Raw genomic sequence first — 17888 nt, forward strand, 5'->3', positions numbered from 1 at the left:
TTAAATTCTATTTTAAGGCCTTTTCTCCTTGCCACAAGAGACCAAACATCTCAAAGCCCCTCTGGGCAGACAGACAGCTGCTGCCTCAGAGCACACAAGCCCTTTTAATCTGCCTCAATACAAAAGGACATCAGATCCAACTCTGCATAGAATATAAAATGTGCCTCTGATGCTGCCCTCGGGAACAGATGAGCTTATGGCACTGCTAGGTAGTTTGAGCAAGTCCCGTTACCTCACTGCCGGTCTCCATTCAACTTGCAGGGCGGAGGCATCAGAATGACAATTGCGACTCCCAACGACCCTTTTTACAGCCTGTGTTTGAAGTTGTAGCTGAAATTCTGGTAGAAAGGGTGAGGCCGTAGATGCATAGATTGGCTGTGTGTGTGTGTTAGTGAGTTTAGAATAGTGAGTGTGCGAGTACAAGCCATTATTCACACACAGTCACATAGTAAGCGCACCAGTGTGAAATAAGGAGGACATACCGCAGAGGCTGATGCTGTATATCACACATACTTCACGGCAGGGGAGAGTGTGTGCGTGTTTGGGAAGGAGGGAGTGAACATATGAACGAGCAGGTGTGACATAACTGGACATGAGGAGCTGATAGAATGTGAACATAAAGTGAGTGTAAGTGCACAGGGTGGGGAAGAGTGAGGGTGTATGCTGGTGCAAGGTAGTAGTATCTTTGCGTGATCTGAACAGGTAAACGCTCACTTTCTGCAGCCCTTTCCATCACTCGGCCGTACACAAGAGACATGGAGAGCTCGGACTTGATGCCTTCGTGTTTCAGCATCTGCTTGGAGGACATGTTGCTACTACTAGATCAGATCACTTCATGCACAGTGCCCTGGAGTCTATGCTGCTGCTCCCTTAGACCCTGCCATAGCTGTGGCTAAGATGTAGATCCTTCATCCCAGTGATACAGTGGCAACTATAACCAAATGTTATGTCAGTGTTACTTTCAGTGCTAGCATCGTGCACCGTTAAACGATATGCTACTGTCATTGCAGTGAGCGCTGGATTCAGCACCCACCCTTACAGATAAAAGCAACAGAGCAATGTCGGACTGCACGAAATCAGCTCCTCTTGCTGAAGGTGCCCACAACTAATTCCCACCACTTTATAGAGGACACAGCAAGTCTGGACATGAGAACCTTATTAGACCGGGTCCACTTCTGGAAAAACGGGCCGTATGCACAGTCTGTTAAATGCAACACACCACGCTAGTTGTTGAGTGATATTGGGACAAAGCCTGGAATTGGCCTTTGTCTTCAGGTGATGGCAGTCAACACATGAGGAGCCTGGACACATAGTGCACTAGACTGGGTCAGCGATGCTAATGGCACAGATGATGGGCTACTGGTTCAGTTCCATGTCTCAGCACGGGATGCCTAGAGCCAAAAATAAAAAAAGGGCTTATAAGCCGTGTTACATGGGATGCAGACACATGAAGGGATGTGCAATTAAGTGCATATAGGTGCACAGGTAGTGAAAATACCAGTGCACAGGTTGTGTGTATGCTTGTGTGAAATTGCTCAGATGCACACTCCTTCCCTCTGGCTCTTGTTCCTGGCCCAGTAATTCAGGCACTGCAGGAGTTGGGATACTAATATGGGAGCTAAACAGGGCCAGAAGTAGGAGAAAGGGGTCACCATCCAGGAGCTGTGCAGATTATAGACTTATTAGAGCAACAGCACCTGCCTGTACCCTAAGAACATCCCTAGAAGTCTGTCTGGATGCGAGTCTGTGCAAGACAACACTCGGGTAACAACAGCCTGTTCCAAGCACTCTGGTTAATAGCTCACATGATGAGCTCACAGCTAATGAGGCCACTGTCCCCTCACATAAAATAAAAACCATAGTAGATCCTAGCTGCTCCTCTGGCCTTCCATGGAAGGGATACCCACAGCAGGTGTGCAAGGTACAGACATGTTTTACAGCACTTTACTCACATTCCCCTGGCAGGGAATGGAGCAGAGCAAAGAGGACAAACAATATAAAAATACCTAACATAGGAAAAGTTAGTCTTATTGCTCTGTCTCCCAGAGTCCCTTGATGCAGAGTGACCTTTGGCCTTTGCTCCTGTGATTGGATTGGCCACCCCACAGATGGGGAGCAGGGTAAAATCTAATGTCCTCCTCAAACCTTGTAGTAAATGTTTGCAGGGCTTTGAGGCGGCATCTCCTGTACGATGTAGACAGGGTGGCCGTAGTCCCCGCTCACCTTCTCATAGTGTGGGCAGTAATTGTTCTCTGTAGTCCGCAGCGGGATGATGATGTCACTGGGTTCGCTGCCTGCATTGCCGCTGCATTTGGGGCTGGCCAGTGTGCTTAGGGACAGGGCGGCCGCCCGCTGCTGCGTGTGTTTACGATGACGTTTGCGGATCTTAATTAAGAGGACTACCAGGAAGATGATGATGAGGATGAAGATGACACATCCTGCTCCAATCGCTGCAAAGACGGCAATTTTGGAGTTGAAGAAGCCGTCCACACCCCCACCTGCCGTGGGTTTATCAGACAGGTTTGTGTCTGGAGAGAAAAAAAAAAAAAGTGGTTATTATAAGGGTTTTAGTTTGCCACATTTGGAGATTTCAGAGAGAGACAGATTAAGTACTGTGATATGCTTTTCTTTCTAGGGCTCACCTGACTTTCCAGGGTTTTCTACAGGACCATTCCACGGCCCAAATGTTGCGATTTTCCCTGTGTTATCAGCCTCTTTGCTAGGGCGGGTGGTAGTGAGTTGCTCTGGTGGCACTGCATTAGGATCTAGGCAGAAAAGAAAGGAAGGTTAAGCAAAGAATGGGTACCATGCTAATGATGCGAGTCACAATGACCCATCAGGGGCCTAATTTTACAGCCAAATTCTACAAGAAGAGCTCCCTTACTTCAGATTATCATCAAACCCACAATGCACGTGTCTGTCACATGCAGATGCATTAATAAGTTGGTACCTCTCACCCTAGAACGACTGTATTACATATTACTTGTATTCAAGGCTAGCTTGTTAAACAGGAGAAGCCAATATGGCTCACGTTAGCCTTTAATGCTTTACAGACAACGGGGCTTTGCATGGCTGCTCTTTGGCAGTAAATAAACAGGGAAAAATGTGAGATCCGTGCGTTCTGTCACTCACCTTGCCCGACCTTCATTATGATTTTCATGGATCGTGTCTGGCACACGCCCCCCTCTCGGTTTTCCAGGCCCTGGAGAGTGCTGTTGGAGGTGGCTGCAAGAAAACACAAGGATAGTATTACGGGGAGATGATCATACACAGAACCAGGCACCAAAGATATGAAATATAATTCCAGTAATGTCAGCCGGGTACCCACAGCCTGATCAGCAATATGTCATCTCTGGCCATGCAATCTATTCGGCTCCATTGCCCTTAGCATGCAGTTGCTCAGCCAGGCTAAGAGGAGGAGCACAATGCTCCAATTGGATGGCACAATCATTTTGGCCTCCAGCCTCGCAGGGCATTGGCTGCCCACAGCAAAGCTTGACAGGTACGACAACTCATTTATAAAGATAGTGCTATTTAGGCAACTGCTAACAGTTTGGAGCCCTAAAATTAATATTTTTGCACATAGCTGCTTCTACATTAATTTCTAAAATAACGGTCCTGTTGTTTCCTTTGTGTTTTAAAGGAGAAGGAAAGGCTAAAATGAAGTAAGCTTTATCAGAAAGTTCTATATAAATATACCAGTAAACGCTCAAAGTAATGCTGTTCTGTCCTCAAACACTGATTTTTTTCCTTTAATTGTGTACACATGGGCTTCTGTATCAGACTTTCGGTTTTCATCTTAAACCTCTAGGGCTTGAGCATGCTCAGTTTGCTCCTCTCTCCCCCTCCCTTTTAACCTGTCCCTGCTGTAATCTGATCCCAGAGCTATCAGTGAGCAGGGAGAGACTCAGGCAGGAAGTGATGTCACTGCAAGCCAATATGGCAGCTGCTATCCTAAACAGAGAAAGCTTCTAGAGATGTTTACTCAGGTATGGTAAAGCATTCTGCAGAATAAATATAGTCTTATAGCTTGCACTATTGTGGCTAATTTATTGGCGATAAACTGCTTTGGTAGCTTTCCTTCTCCTTTAAAGCCCACGACTAACTCACTAAGCATCAGTTCACCATTCAGCTCTCTACCTTGTTAATCTGCAGCAAGACGTTCATGCACGCCGCTCTGTATTATTACCACTTCTCTACTACCATAATGGAATGCGCCCAATAAATGCATCACGTGGCGGAACATTAGCATCACAAGCAATCATAAATCCATCATGACGATGGCTGTTGGGACTTGTAACTGGATTAGAGATAGGAAGAAGCAATCTCCCTGGCACAAAAGCTCCCCTGCCTGCGCCTAGAGGCCTGGGAAGGGAACAAATTATTGGAATAATGGTTCAACAAAATTCAGATCAAAAGAAGATCTGCTGCTACACACCTACAGCTCAGCACTGTGTGCCGCTCCATAGCTTGAGGTAAGCGAAAGGCATGCATTTCTAATGACAGCGGGTGACAATGCAGCGCTTCCCTGTACTTAATTGCTTATAAGCACGAGTGACGTCACTTGGCATTATTATGATATCACAATGTACAAGGCTGCAGCGTCTATTCTCTTGACTTACATATTTTCATTCCTCCTGGAACAAGCTAAAATATTTTGTCAGGCTTTACAATATAGAAGGGGGGGGGGGTATCTGGATTTGATATATCATTTATTACAGACGTGTAAACAAAATTCCAGACTCTTGACAAAGAAATGAGGCGTGCAAAGAGAAAAACCTCCCCCCCACCCCAACTCGCTCTTGAACGGCATATATCACAGGTTTAATACAAATGTGCCTCGTTTCAATCTCTTTTTAAGTTTCCATATGCTCCTTCCCAGCAACTTTCATCTTAACGTCTGCCTTTGTACGAGGCAACCCTGTCCAGTTTATAATGGCACCGTCATAAAACCCCCGACAGACAGCTTACTCGGCGGTACTGAGTAATAATAAATGTAGGCAGCTTCTCAGCAGGAACAGCCACATGTATCCACAATATGTCCCTGTTAAACCTACAGCTTGTCACATGACTACGCTGATAAACTCGCCCTTTATCTTTATGGTCTCTATGGGGCAATCTTCTAAAGGGGATGTATATTTTTCTCTCTCTCTCAAATGTAATTGCAGCAATTGTTTCACCTTTCTGTGGTCTGGGTCTGACTGGGTTGTTCACCTTAAAATTAACTTTTAGTATGATGTAGAGAGTGATATTTTAAGACAATTTGCAATTGGTTTTCATTTTTTCTATTATTAGTAGTTTTGGATTTATTTAGCTTTTTATTCAGCGGTTCTTTTAGCAGTCTAATCTGCAAGTCTTAATTCTCCTTAGGATGCAACCAGGCATTGATTTGATTAAGAGACATGAATATGAATAGGAGAGGGTCTGAACAGAAAGATGAGTAATAAATAAAAGTAGCAATAACAATACATTTGTAGCCTTGCAGAGTATTTGTTTTTTAGATGGGGTCAGTGACCCCCCCCCAATGTAAAAGGAGTCCGTTCTTATCCAGGTCTGTCACATGCCAGCTGGCTTGCAACATTGTTTCAGGAGTCAGAGCCAGATGATATAAACAGCTAGCCTTCGATGTAAACTCAATTTATAAATAATTTACAATTTACATTTTTTTTCGTGGTTTTTGGGTAGAGATCCCCTTTAAGCAAAATGAAAGCACCATAATGCTTCGGACCGATGTAACAAACGAATGCCTCCTAGGGCTGACTTTGTAGTTTGTGTAAAGACGTTTTACTGGTGATTTGTAGCAAATATTTCAGCTCAGCATTCCTTGGCCTGAGTTTATTAGGTCTCAGTAGCACTATGTAGGAATCTGCATTCCTGTATACATATATATTGCCTGTTGCTCACCTTGGTCCTGCGCACACATATAAGCCTAACCTCACATTTGGCCATGTTTATTAACATTGGAGATAAATAAATATCTGGAGAGATTTCTGGAGAGGATACCCATGGCAATTCGATTTGAACAGTCTCCTATAAGTTAGAAAACAAAGGCAAAGCTCTGATTGGTTGCTATGGGCAACATCTCCAGAAATCTCTCCAATGTTAGTAAGCATGCTTTATTGTCCTTGTGGGGGTCCCACGGAGAACAGGGCACATATACATTGATACTGAAATAGCTCTGGGAGTTGTGTGTGTGTGTGTTTAGCATGGGCCTCACCAGCTGTCCCAGCACAGGGTGTTTATAGGTGCACCTGGCATATGGAGCCTGGTAACTTACCATTCCAGCGATGGCATTGGGAAAGTGATTAGTAGACAGAGGAGGAGTGGGACGAGAGGGACCTACAACGTGTGTCAGGGAAAACGACAATTTGTGAGCGGCAGTTGCGACTTTTACACAGACCAAACAGTAGGAAGCGCTGATTTTTCTAGGATCTTCTGGGAAATGAATCCCACGGTCCAATTTAAGGGGTTGTGGTAAGATTTTCAAACAGACCACATACAATAATACATATGGGTTCCCATTCATTAATGTAACATGTCCTGCCTGTCATTCACTGCCAAAGGGGCCCAGATCAAATCAACAGGCTCATTTGTGCTCATTCCCAGTCTTTCACGGCTGTAACATATATGGAGTCACGTGGGCAAAGAGATTGGCCCCCTAACCCACAGCCACCAATCAGCATTTGATGTTCCAGTGACGTCACAAGGAGAGAGGTTGCTATGGGCCGAGACAAGCTTTGCTCCTATTACTATAGGACCCTCATGATTTGATCTATCCCTATTGCCTGTTGTTTAGAATAGGGCATCAGCAAGGGGGATCAGTAAAGGGGAATATGGGGCATCACTCAGGTATATATTTACAAAGCCCCTTTAGCTGGAGTATGGGACAATATTAGGGCTAACCCTATTTCTAAGGAAGTTTAGTGCCCCCCCCTTTTTTTCTAGTCAAATATTTTGGAGTAGGTTACCCTGTATATTTGGGTTCAGTCATATGAGAGGGAGTCGCCATGATTGCTCAGACCAAGTAACGTCCCACAGCTGACTGCTTTCTGTCCTGGATATACGGTGAAATACAAGATTAGCTTTACCAAGCAATACTAGTGAGGTTCATTTATCAACAGTGGGCAAACCCATGGCAACCAAATTACTGCATTCATTGTTCTACTTGCAGCTGGTTTCAAAAAGCTAATCACTGATTGGTTGCTACAGGTAACTGCCCATGGGCAAATTTGCCCAGTGTTGATAAATGAGCCCCACTGCCTCAACAAACCAGCTCTTGGATGGGAGAAACAAGTAAAGCCGTACAAGGTATTATTTAGGGGCAAGATTTTTTTTACTTTTGTAATTATTTTTTGCTACTACATTATTATTAGTGGGTCTCTTCCAATCTATACTGTAAATAAGTATAATGCACGTAGCAAAAGGATTGTCAATAAGAACCACAATAGCTGGCAAGCGTTTAGAGCCGTCGCCGGCAGCGGGAGGGTTAATCCATGGTTTTCCTCCCCATCTCTGCAGGATACCCCCTCACAGGAAATTAAAGCTGTGTCTCGGGCTGGGAAAGGAGATCATGGGGTTTGGAGGGAGAGAAAGAAATAAAAAGCAGCATCGGAAGGCTCCGGGCGAAAGCAGAAAGGAGGCAGGGGGGATTATTAGGGGCAGGAGCAGAAAATACACTAACCCCCTTTAAAACCTATGGCTTCTGTTTTCATTTGCAAAAAGTCTTCCATTCCATGTGCGGCTGCAAAGCATTCCCATGTGTGTAGGGGGGAAGCCAGTGAGAACAAACAGAATGTGAGACTGGAGGAAACAAAAGTATTTTCACAAGTATTCCTTCTTCATCCCCACGGTGCAAGAGTGAGCGGCCAATCATTGGGAAGCACGCATGCACCTACAGCAGCCCCGAGATGGCAAGGGTAGGTCTGCTCCTCACCTGAGCAAATGAATAGGCTCTGCCGTATCCTGTTTGGTTTTTGCTGACAGTTAGTAAACGCGGACAGTTTCAGAGCAGCTACAAGAATTGATTAGGCAAGAAGAGACAGGCAGAGATTCCAGAACACATTCAGGCCCTTCCAATTATACCTCAATGGCTTGGAATAAAACAAAAGACAGGAAACAGGACTGAACTTTCTTCCCAAAGGCTTCAATCAATAAGTGCTTGAGTCATAGCTCCGCCCCCACACTGCTATTAATAAAGGCAGGATACACTCGCTTACTAAGGAGGGTGACTATCTTGATAGATTTTCCAATCAATACGATAATGGACACAAGAAGCGCCCTCAGGTGGCCAGACTGGCAGAATGCCTGCTCAGATGCACCAAGCAGTAACTTCAGCACACAGAGAGTAACCCTGTATTGTTTGTACAACTATGCCTGGCCCCTGTATTTAAAAAGAACAGGCTTTATGGGAGAGTCATGGAGATACAGAACACACAACATGGCGAGAGCTCCTTTACAAAGGAACAAAAATACAGAGCCCTAAATATGGTGCAAAGAAATTCGTCTGGAATGCGAGTTATTTTTCAACCTCTGTGCCCCAGAAACACACACCATGTGAGGTACTGAGAAAGAGACGCACCAGAGGGTCGTACCAAAGGTTAGGGATGCTATGAATAGATGGGCTTCTGTACAGAGATTCATGAAAAATACAGAAGGAATGTCACTCCCTCAAGTTACCATACAAACATAGGAGAAGGGTCTGGCTGGGGGCAGCCGCACTCTATACAGACATCTGTGAAGGGGCAGAAAGCACAACACTAACCAATCAAAGATCCCTTATTTATGAAAGCAGCTTTTCTCCACCGTGAGCCTCCATGGGACCATATTTCACTTGTCCGCAGGGCAACGTGATTCTTCGGGGGATCGCGAGTCAGCCTAACAAAGTATTCTGTTCACCTCTCAGGGACCCGAGAAGTTCAGTCCCATTAGCAGACATGTGCAAAACCCATTAAAAAGTATTAGACTTAGATATTTTATTCTGTTAGGAGGCAGGATACTAGAGATAAGGCCAAGACTTTATTATAAAGCAAATGGCACTTGCCAATTTCATGGCCTCTGCTTGGTGGAACAATTACATCTGTAAAGTTCCAATAGGGTATGGGGGAATCTGTGCTCAGCCCAACAATGGTTATGCAGCGAATGCCTCAATCCTCTTGTATGGATGTACCGTACATCCAAAGGTATCAGTCTTAGTAGAAAGTAAAAGGAGAGCACTCAAATTGCAGATTTAACTGCAGTTAAATCTGCAATTTGAGTGCTCTCCTTTTACTTTCTACTAAGATCTGTAAAGTTGGCCATACACCCGCTTGTTTGGAAAGGTCGACAAATCGGCAGATCTTAACCAGATATGCCCACCAAAGGCAGGGTGATATCAGGTGAATCCGATCGTGCGGCCGATTGTAGGGCCAAATGATCGGACTACAACGAAGAAGAAATGGGCACTGACAGGATGAGGAGCGCATCAACTAGCCGATGAGCTCCGTGATCGCCAAGAAAAATCAAACCTGCCCGATCAATACCTGGCCACTTTTTGGCCTGATATCGATTGGGAATACCCGTTGGAGCTCCTCATACACGGACTGAAAAACTGCCGAATTGGTCTAAACTGCCCATGTATGGGCACCTTAAAGCAGACAATGGCGGAGGAGACACTAGGCAGTGAGAACATATCCAACACTGTGCAGCTTTATTTCTGAGCCTGTGTGGTATTAGCATGCAACATTGTGGCTTTTAATTCCCACCTGAATCCCCAAGGTCTGATTAGAACATGTCACTAAGTTTAGAGGCCAAGGGTCAGCAGAAAGAGGTGCACATCTGTGTTTTGAGGCATTATTGGGAACAGATTAGCTGGAGACGGACTCACTAATCTCAGAAACTTGGATGGTTAGGGCAGCAGAATAAAAATTCGGGTTCAATGCTGAGTTTCCTAGGATAAATCAGAGAGTCAAGCTGAATCTGATAGGGCCAAAGAACCCGACACCCTGGGCCAACACTCATCAGATATAAATACTATCGGTCCTATGGTGAAAATATGGATGGATAGAATTGTTCTAGGCTGGAGCCAACCTAGAGATCTTCTGCTATTTTGGAAGCCAAGTCCAACCCTGCGATTAATGAAACTTTGATTCACTAAAATGGATACCAGGGCCGGTCCACCAAAACCGGTATAAAATCACACATAAAATTCAAGCACTCAATGATCCCGAGCATTGTAGTTCATCTGGTGAAAAGAACGTGCACGTTAAGGAAACTATTTCTGGCAGTATAAACGGCAACATATGTTCTAGACGTATAGCCCAGTGATTAGTTATGGAAGAACGATAAAGGCAAAAAAAAAAACTTTAGAAAAAAGGGGATTTGGAAATAATGGAGAGAAAATGACAGCTGAAGAGAAAAAGACAGCACGATGATAGCAGCCGACATCAGGGAACAATCTCCGTAATTTGCTTGCCATCCCCTGCACCTCTGATAATTCTCTCCCTTTCAATTGCTGCTGGAGCGCACACAAGCGAACGCTCATTGCAAGACCCTGCTCTGCCATTTCACGCTCTGTGAGCTCTGAATCCCGGCGGTAAGAGGCTGGCATGGCTGGGTCAGCAAACAAACTTCCAGTCACAAGATGCTTCACTGCTCCTTCTGGCCCAATTCAGCTGGTGACAATTTCCAGAACCAGGGCATGACGTGTCACATGCGTGTATGGGAGGGGGTGCATTGGCAAGGTTTTCCAAGTCACTTTCCCTCTCTTCAACCGCCACGGGAGCCAGGAATGCATTGCTGAGTGCTAGCCGCTCCACTGATCAATCCTAAATCTTTCCCTGGCACCGAGAAGCACATTGTTTAGGAGAACGCGGCACCCGATGCCAACTGCAGCCCATTTATAGTAGAGAAACTCGACTGGTCTCGGTACAATTGAATCACACTCCAAGTATTTTACATTACAGAGAGAACTGCTAAGTCAGACGTTCTAAAGTGTTCCGTGTGTAATAGAGGGAAAAAGCAACTGGCAGCTGCATATATTCAGGCTTTTCCATCACAACGAAGGGAGAACTCGATTTGGCTTTTGGAAGGCTGTTCATTTATTATAGCTCCTAAATATATCTGCTGAGTTGCTCTCGGTGTAGGGGAACGTCTAAGCTACATATACGGCTTATGGTATCTCCGACAATGCTCAAAATTGGGAGTGGCCCTTGCTATGACTTGGTTTAGTCATATTTTCATGCTAGGCCACTTATGACATGGTTAGACCTCTGTGCCCATTATGATACCCAAGCAGTTGGCCCTTTGTAAAAGGGGATTCACGTGAATTCTTAAATATTACAATCTGCTCCTATTTTGAGTACAGTTGGGCCACCGTTTCACGGGGGAATGGCAACTGGTCTTAAACTATGGCAGCTGAATAAACCAACCTGTGGCACTCCTAAGTGTCCCAAGTTGGCTATCCATGGAATAAACACAAATGTGTGGGGGAAAGCCCAGTGCAGAATTCTGTTCTCTAAATGCAAAGTCCCCCGCTTGGTCCTGCATCTCGTGTGTACACAAATTTTCCCAAAAGGAAAAAAAAAAAAAACATATAAAAGGAATTACTTTGCACGAATCAATCCACCTTTCATACGGTTCCCACAGTCTAAGGAATAAAATAATTACTACTGCGGGAGGAGTTGAGGGGGGGGGGACGAGTTTACATTTATTAAAAATGCCCTGGGCTGCAATAAACCTTAGTGTGACCCTAGTTGCACAAACCCTTTTGCTTAACAGGCCACCAGCCCCACTGGAGGAACGTAAGAGACGTGTGCAGCAGCAATGCTGTGTGAGCAAATTGAACATAGCCGAGATGAAAAATGAGGGACTCCGAGGAAACGGAAGGGCTGTATGCAGGCATTATCTACTACTCGGGCTGCAAGAAATTATACTTCACAAACAATGTATAATGGCTGCTAGAAATAACTTTGTGCTGCCTAACTTGTGCTTCTCAAATGGATTAGAGGTGCCAAGCCCTGTTCTTGAACACCATCAGCCTCTTAACAAAGAAACCCTCAAAAAATGAATAAAGATACAGAGCAAAGATAGTCCTGTACCCTCATGCACAATGGGAAAAGTCGCATATACACTTACAGGTGATGTAATAGTCCTGGTTTCTTCGGAACTCAAGGCCCATGTAGTTGGGGCTGAACTCTTGGAACTTGATAGTGAAGCGGTATTCCTTCCCAGGCTGGTTGCACGTCACCAAAACATTGGGATCTATGACTGTGCTGCACGCCTCCAACTGGTCCCGGCGAACCATGTACAATTTATAGTATTCATAAGGCTGGGAAGAGTCCCCCTTGGGGCAGATAATGTCCAAGCGGTCGCCAATTTCAGGGTATAGAACCAGGCCCTTTCCAGATATAAACCTGCAGAGAAAAACAAAAATACATATTAATATAAATGGTTAAAAAAAGAAATCATTGTTTTTCACACAGTGATGGATCATTCACCCATACAATAATATTTGATATAAAAGGGACCATAGTAAGCATACAAATACTGGCCGATACAGGAGTTAATCTGCTCTAAAAGGAGAAGGGGGTTTTATGTCAAGAAGCACATTCCACCTTAACAACAATGTAGCACAGAGATGCTTTAATAGATAAAGAAGAGTTTGTCGGCAAGAGACTGGGCTGCGATGCATGGCACATAAGACCACAGCATAACATAATAAAACCTTTCTATCCTACACAATAGCAGTAGTAAAAAAAGGTGAACGTGGAAAAAAAAAAAACCCAATGATTCCTATAAATATAATGGGATATTTTCCACAAAGTCCCAAAATGGCCCGGGTGCAGTCAGCTCAGCTTGCAGTCTCAGGCTTCACTTGCGCTGTTTTGTTTCACCGAATAAACAATAGTAGTCGACTCTTACACTGAAGTCCATTGTGGGAACATGCAGGTGTGCCCCCTCATGTCAAGCCAAGGTTTAAGTCAGGGGGTCACAGGCAAGTACAAAGCTTGCGGAAAGACACCAGAGGTAATTATGTGACCTCCCGTGGCAGCTCTTTGGGCATACTCGGCGACTACAGTTTTTTTTGAAGGCGATTGGCTCCCATAATGCACTGTTTCAGAAATTCACTTTAAGACCAGATGCAGCTCTAAGAATAAAACAGTATACAACACAGAAAACGGAGGATACTTTTCCTGTTAAACAGGGGGCCACAATAAAATAAAAACAAGTGCAACTGAAGCGGAAGGCAATACTTCAGGAGTCTGCAGCAAGGACAGGGTGGCAGTAGGGCCTCAAAACTTGGACAGTTTAACGGGGGTTTGGCATTTGGACAGTAACCAACATGATCAGAAGAGCAGGGTGTTGGCAAAGCCCAGGGTACCATGCCCACAACCTCCTTCCTCATCCAGAAGCTTCAAGAGGACTTCAAGTGTCTCAAGTGTTTGGAGACAAGTCCAAGGCAAAGAGAATGTGTGGAGAAAAATACAAGGCCGCCTGTAAAACAGAGAAACGATTAGCTAATGCTGCTCCAAGTACACTGTAGGACAGAAGCCATGTTTGAGTCACGGGAACCACCCGTTGGCTCAAGAGTGCAATGTACAGCTGTCAATCACAGACAGGGCCTCGGCGTCGGACAGCCTAGGCATTACGGGGGAAGGCAGCCGACAACCTGAAAGGACACTGGCAGTCGGTTGGAACAGGCAATTTGCAAGCAGGGTAGCCGGGAAATGACTTAATTGCGGTGAACCTGCATCTGCGTGTAAGAGAGTCCCGAAGATAAAAGAAACAAATGATCAGGTATTAAGAGCGACGGCGAGAAGGGAGCACAGTTTGCTGAAGGAATACTTTTGTGTCTGGGAAGCCTGGAGAATGTTTTCATATTCAGACAGCAAATCGTGCGGGTGCAGACAGACCTAGGCGTGACTCACTGTACCTGTCTGCACCGCTTGGGCCTTGCTCATCAATAAACAGGTAGAAGCCCAACGTGACTACAGGTACACGCTTAGCCTGTTCTCCCATGGCATGCCATATGATCACACGGAAGCAACAACACTAGCGAACAAAGAGTCTCTCCATATAAGATGCATGCACAAAAAGCCTCTGCCACAATCCATTAGCAGAGGAATAAACAATGACTATTGATAGATACGACACCATTAGTATCTGTCATTCATTTACTGGAGGTGACTAAGAGAAAGGGGAAAAACAACCCCTAATTACAGTGAAATGGACTGATCCCCCGCTCGGGGCAACAGAATGGTTGCTATGATAATGGTGCCACTAATTGCCCTGGCATTCCTACAACTGGTAAAGGGAGCAAAAATGGCACTGTATATAGAATCACTATAGGGTGCGGCACAGATTACACACGGGACCATGACAGAGAGGTGTTTCAGGGCAGACTGCTAATCGTGGCATTATTAATGGTGGGACAAGTGGTTTGTGAACGTGCAATGGTGCAAAATAGCGGAGATCTGATTTAAGAATGAACGGGGAAGCGGACGCCATGGTTCTTTGGTTCTTTGAGGTTTTTATGTTTATATATCTTACCGTCAATACAGCTCAACTGCCATTCACCCCATGTACAACTCCCAGCAGCCTCAGCATTCCTATGAAATAAGGTGAAATCTGACTTTCCGGAAGTTGTATACCAGGCTGCAGGAACCCCTTCCTGACAATACCTCATTGCACCGGCTCAAACATGTCTAGAACTCACCCAAGTCTTTCCAAAACAATCCCCACCCATTAAGGTCCAGACCCCCTGACGAAGCTTATCCCTTCCTCCAATGGTGACCCCATTATGTGTTCCAATGAAGCATATAAAAGCGATATACAATGAAACCTGCCGAGTTCCTATACCTCCACTCTGACAAATAATTATTCTTGCTTGCTTGACCGCTACAACAATTTTGATTGGGTGGAAGGAGAAGTTTTTCGGGTCAAATCCGCTAATAACTCAAGTCATGGCCGACCCACAGTATTTTGCCCCCTGGTGGAGTGGAAAGCAGCATGTCCCATGGGTTAGGAACCAGTTAAATGTTTTATTCAGTTGGCAGCCAGTGAAAGTTTCAGGCTGACATAAAAAAAGCTATATTTCTCTCCTCCAACATATATATTGCTGTCTCCGGGGGAAGGGATAAAACCCCGGCAGGGCGTCCCCCGGCAGCCTGAGAGGCAGAACACAAAGGCTGTCTCATAGGAGTGGGCTAGTTGTGCACATTCCACTGTGCCGGGTTCCTTGGGAGAGCTATCAGGTGGCAGGCCCCAATTTTCTTATTGTTCTGGGAGGTGTTTTCTGATGGGAAAGGTGAAGAGGGGATTTGTGAGGTCTGAAAAACGATCCCTCAGAGTTGGGTAAACAAGAAATGCTTTGTTGCCCGGCCGGATTCACAAGCTGTGTGATAAATGCGTGTGTTTAATGTGTGTGTTGACGTGTACAGACCTGTGAGTGTGTGCTAAAGAAAGCCAGCCAGGGCAATGCTTCATACACAGGCTCAGCCACTGCATCACTATGGAAGCCACAGGAGTTTTAATGGCCATGTGGCCTGCATAGGGTTGCCACTGGCCTGGCCGGTAAAAATGATGCTTGATGCCAATGTTATTAATAAGAGAAAACGGCAGGACTAGAGGAAGGCCGGTATTTTTTTTCCACAAAAGTGGCAACCCTAGGCCCACACCGATAGCAGCCTGGTTACACGGAGGAAGTTGGTGTTAGTGTTCAGAAAGCATGACATTCCAGGCTCGCCTGGAGGGAAAGGGTTAAAGAAAAACATACATGGGTCTATTGAAAAGGACTACAAACTTGCCAGGCAGGAACTACTGCTTAACAAGCTCATGAATATTAACGCTGGCAATTAGCATATCCTTAGGGCTTTTGGCTCTGTTGGGGGTGGGAAAGAAATCTGTTGTGTGTGTGTGGTGGGAGGGAAAGAACAAGGGTACCCACCCCCACCCTCGGGTTCCTCCGCCTGACAAATCCCTTTCACGTCCCAGCTTGGCTTTTGTTTTAGGATTTCCACAATTGTGCCGGGTCTCTAAAGCCGTGTTATCTCATTACGTTTTTCGGCTCTCAATGGGCCCCATTTGCATATGAGAGAGGCCAAACAAGCCCCCCTCTCAATTCCTCACAACTCCTCTTTATCCCGGTGAAGTGGGGAAGTTAGCGATCAAAGGCGTGCAACGCAGTTTACATTCCTGCCCAATTCAGCTGCATAAAGACTGGCACAGAGGGGGAGGGGCCATGGAGCTGATTGGCAAGGGTGGGGGCAAGGAAAGATGAATAAACACCTCAACGAAGTACAAAACATTTTCTTTCTTGTAAGGAAACCTATACTGCCCCAGAAGCAAGCGCGCAAACCCACCAATGATCACCCCAACCTTAGATGGATTGGGTTATAAGCAAAGGCCAATCATTAGAGAAGGATGCTGGGAGATTGACATTGGCTGGATATAATATAAAGTGAATAAAGTATTATATTATAAGTTACCGAGGAGTTTCATGACCATATAAAAACACGAGGCAGGCCATGGAACTCCGAGGTAACTTCTAATATCCTCATATTTTGCAACTGGGGGTACCTTATTTATTATAATACACAAATTTCAGTGCGTCATGTGCCAGAAATGACATCAGAACTCGCCGTTTATAACTGATGACATCAGAACTCACCGTTTATAAGGATATACCGTAATTTACAAGATATTCATGGCTTTTGTGTATTATACATATGTGTGTGTGTAGTTCAACATAAATATTAATCCTTATGCATGTACCTAACTAAAACCAAACACTCGGTCTATAGAAAAAGGTTTAATAAAGTGTGCCTTGCCACAGCACTGGCATTCCTTCACATGGAAAGAACAGTTGTCTGGCAACTACAATGTAAATGTGTGGCGGACAGAGCCAAAAATACCTTATTTAAAAATAACCATTTGGCTTTTTTTCTGTACAAACTCCAGGGAAACATCCAGCACTGGCATGAGGCCTGTTCCAACAGGAAACAGACCCCGGCTTTAAGCTCGCCCCGTCCCCATTTAATGGGTGCAGCACCTGCTTTTGGGGGGGGGGGTCATCCGACCCTCCAGGTTAGCGAAAGGCACCCGTTGCCAAAGGGAAGGGATCATGCAGATTTGCAGATTGTTAGCAGGATTCTGAAGACAAATTTAACAGACAAAAGAGAAGACAAAGTTGGAGCTAGCAGTACAGTAATAGTCATTAATAGATTACTGTACATGCAGACTGCTCATATGTAGAAGGTGTGAACCCCAAGACATATACAAAGTTCCCCTTTATGCAGGTAGGCATATACTGTAAATGGCGGCTTCTCTCCCGCAGAGGAGAAATAAGACCACAGCCAGTGTTTTGCTATTATTGCAGCACAGTTGCCAGAGAACAAAGAAATCCCATATGCTGCCCCCAGAAGACAAAGTAGCGGTCTCATTTCACCACCCATGGTCTGAAGAGCTGTAGCTATATGGGAATTTTCTTAATGTTATCTGTGTACACATATTAGGAAGGCAGGCAAGGGTTTCTGGCAGTTGCATTTCTGTCATAGCTGAAGGCCTCTCACTTGCTAAAGCCACACTGGCTGGCACCTTGGCACTAAGAGATACCTGTTTTAATAACCTAGATAACGTTGTTTTTCTTTGGGTGTTTCTCAAATAGCTGGGATTCCCAGGAGCCAGAAGGGACCATTTAACCCTTTCCATACAGCTCAATGTGTAGCGAGAGAATGGGGGGGGGGCCTGAGTGCTAGTTCCCAAGGCCAGAAAAAGGCAAAGTGGAGACTATATCATGACTGGATCATTGTTACCAGGATCATTTTCAAGAGGCGGGATGCCATGTAATTTATACACAGTCGCTCCTTGTTCCCTCCAACATTGCACTCCATGGCCGCTGTTCCCAAGCACCG

The 17888-nt window shown here is 45.2% G+C and overlaps 1 protein-coding gene across 1 annotated transcript in view; it reads right to left on the reverse strand.

Annotated features, from left to right (window-relative positions):
- Positions 1-2139: 2139 nt before the first annotated feature.
- Positions 2140-17888, reverse strand: part of efnb1.L (ephrin-B1 L homeolog) — a 58374-nt gene continuing 42625 nt past the window's right edge. Inside the window, 4 exon segments of the mRNA NM_001087479.2 lie at positions 2140-2528; positions 2643-2765; positions 3133-3225; positions 12112-12389. Of these exon segments, the coding sequence (NP_001080948.2) occupies positions 2140-2528; positions 2643-2765; positions 3133-3225; positions 12112-12389 (883 nt within the window).

The sequence above is a fragment of the Xenopus laevis genome, chromosome 8L (assembly GCF_017654675.1).
Source record: "Xenopus laevis strain J_2021 chromosome 8L, Xenopus_laevis_v10.1, whole genome shotgun sequence".
Classification (NCBI taxonomy): Eukaryota; Metazoa; Chordata; class Amphibia; order Anura; family Pipidae; genus Xenopus; species Xenopus laevis.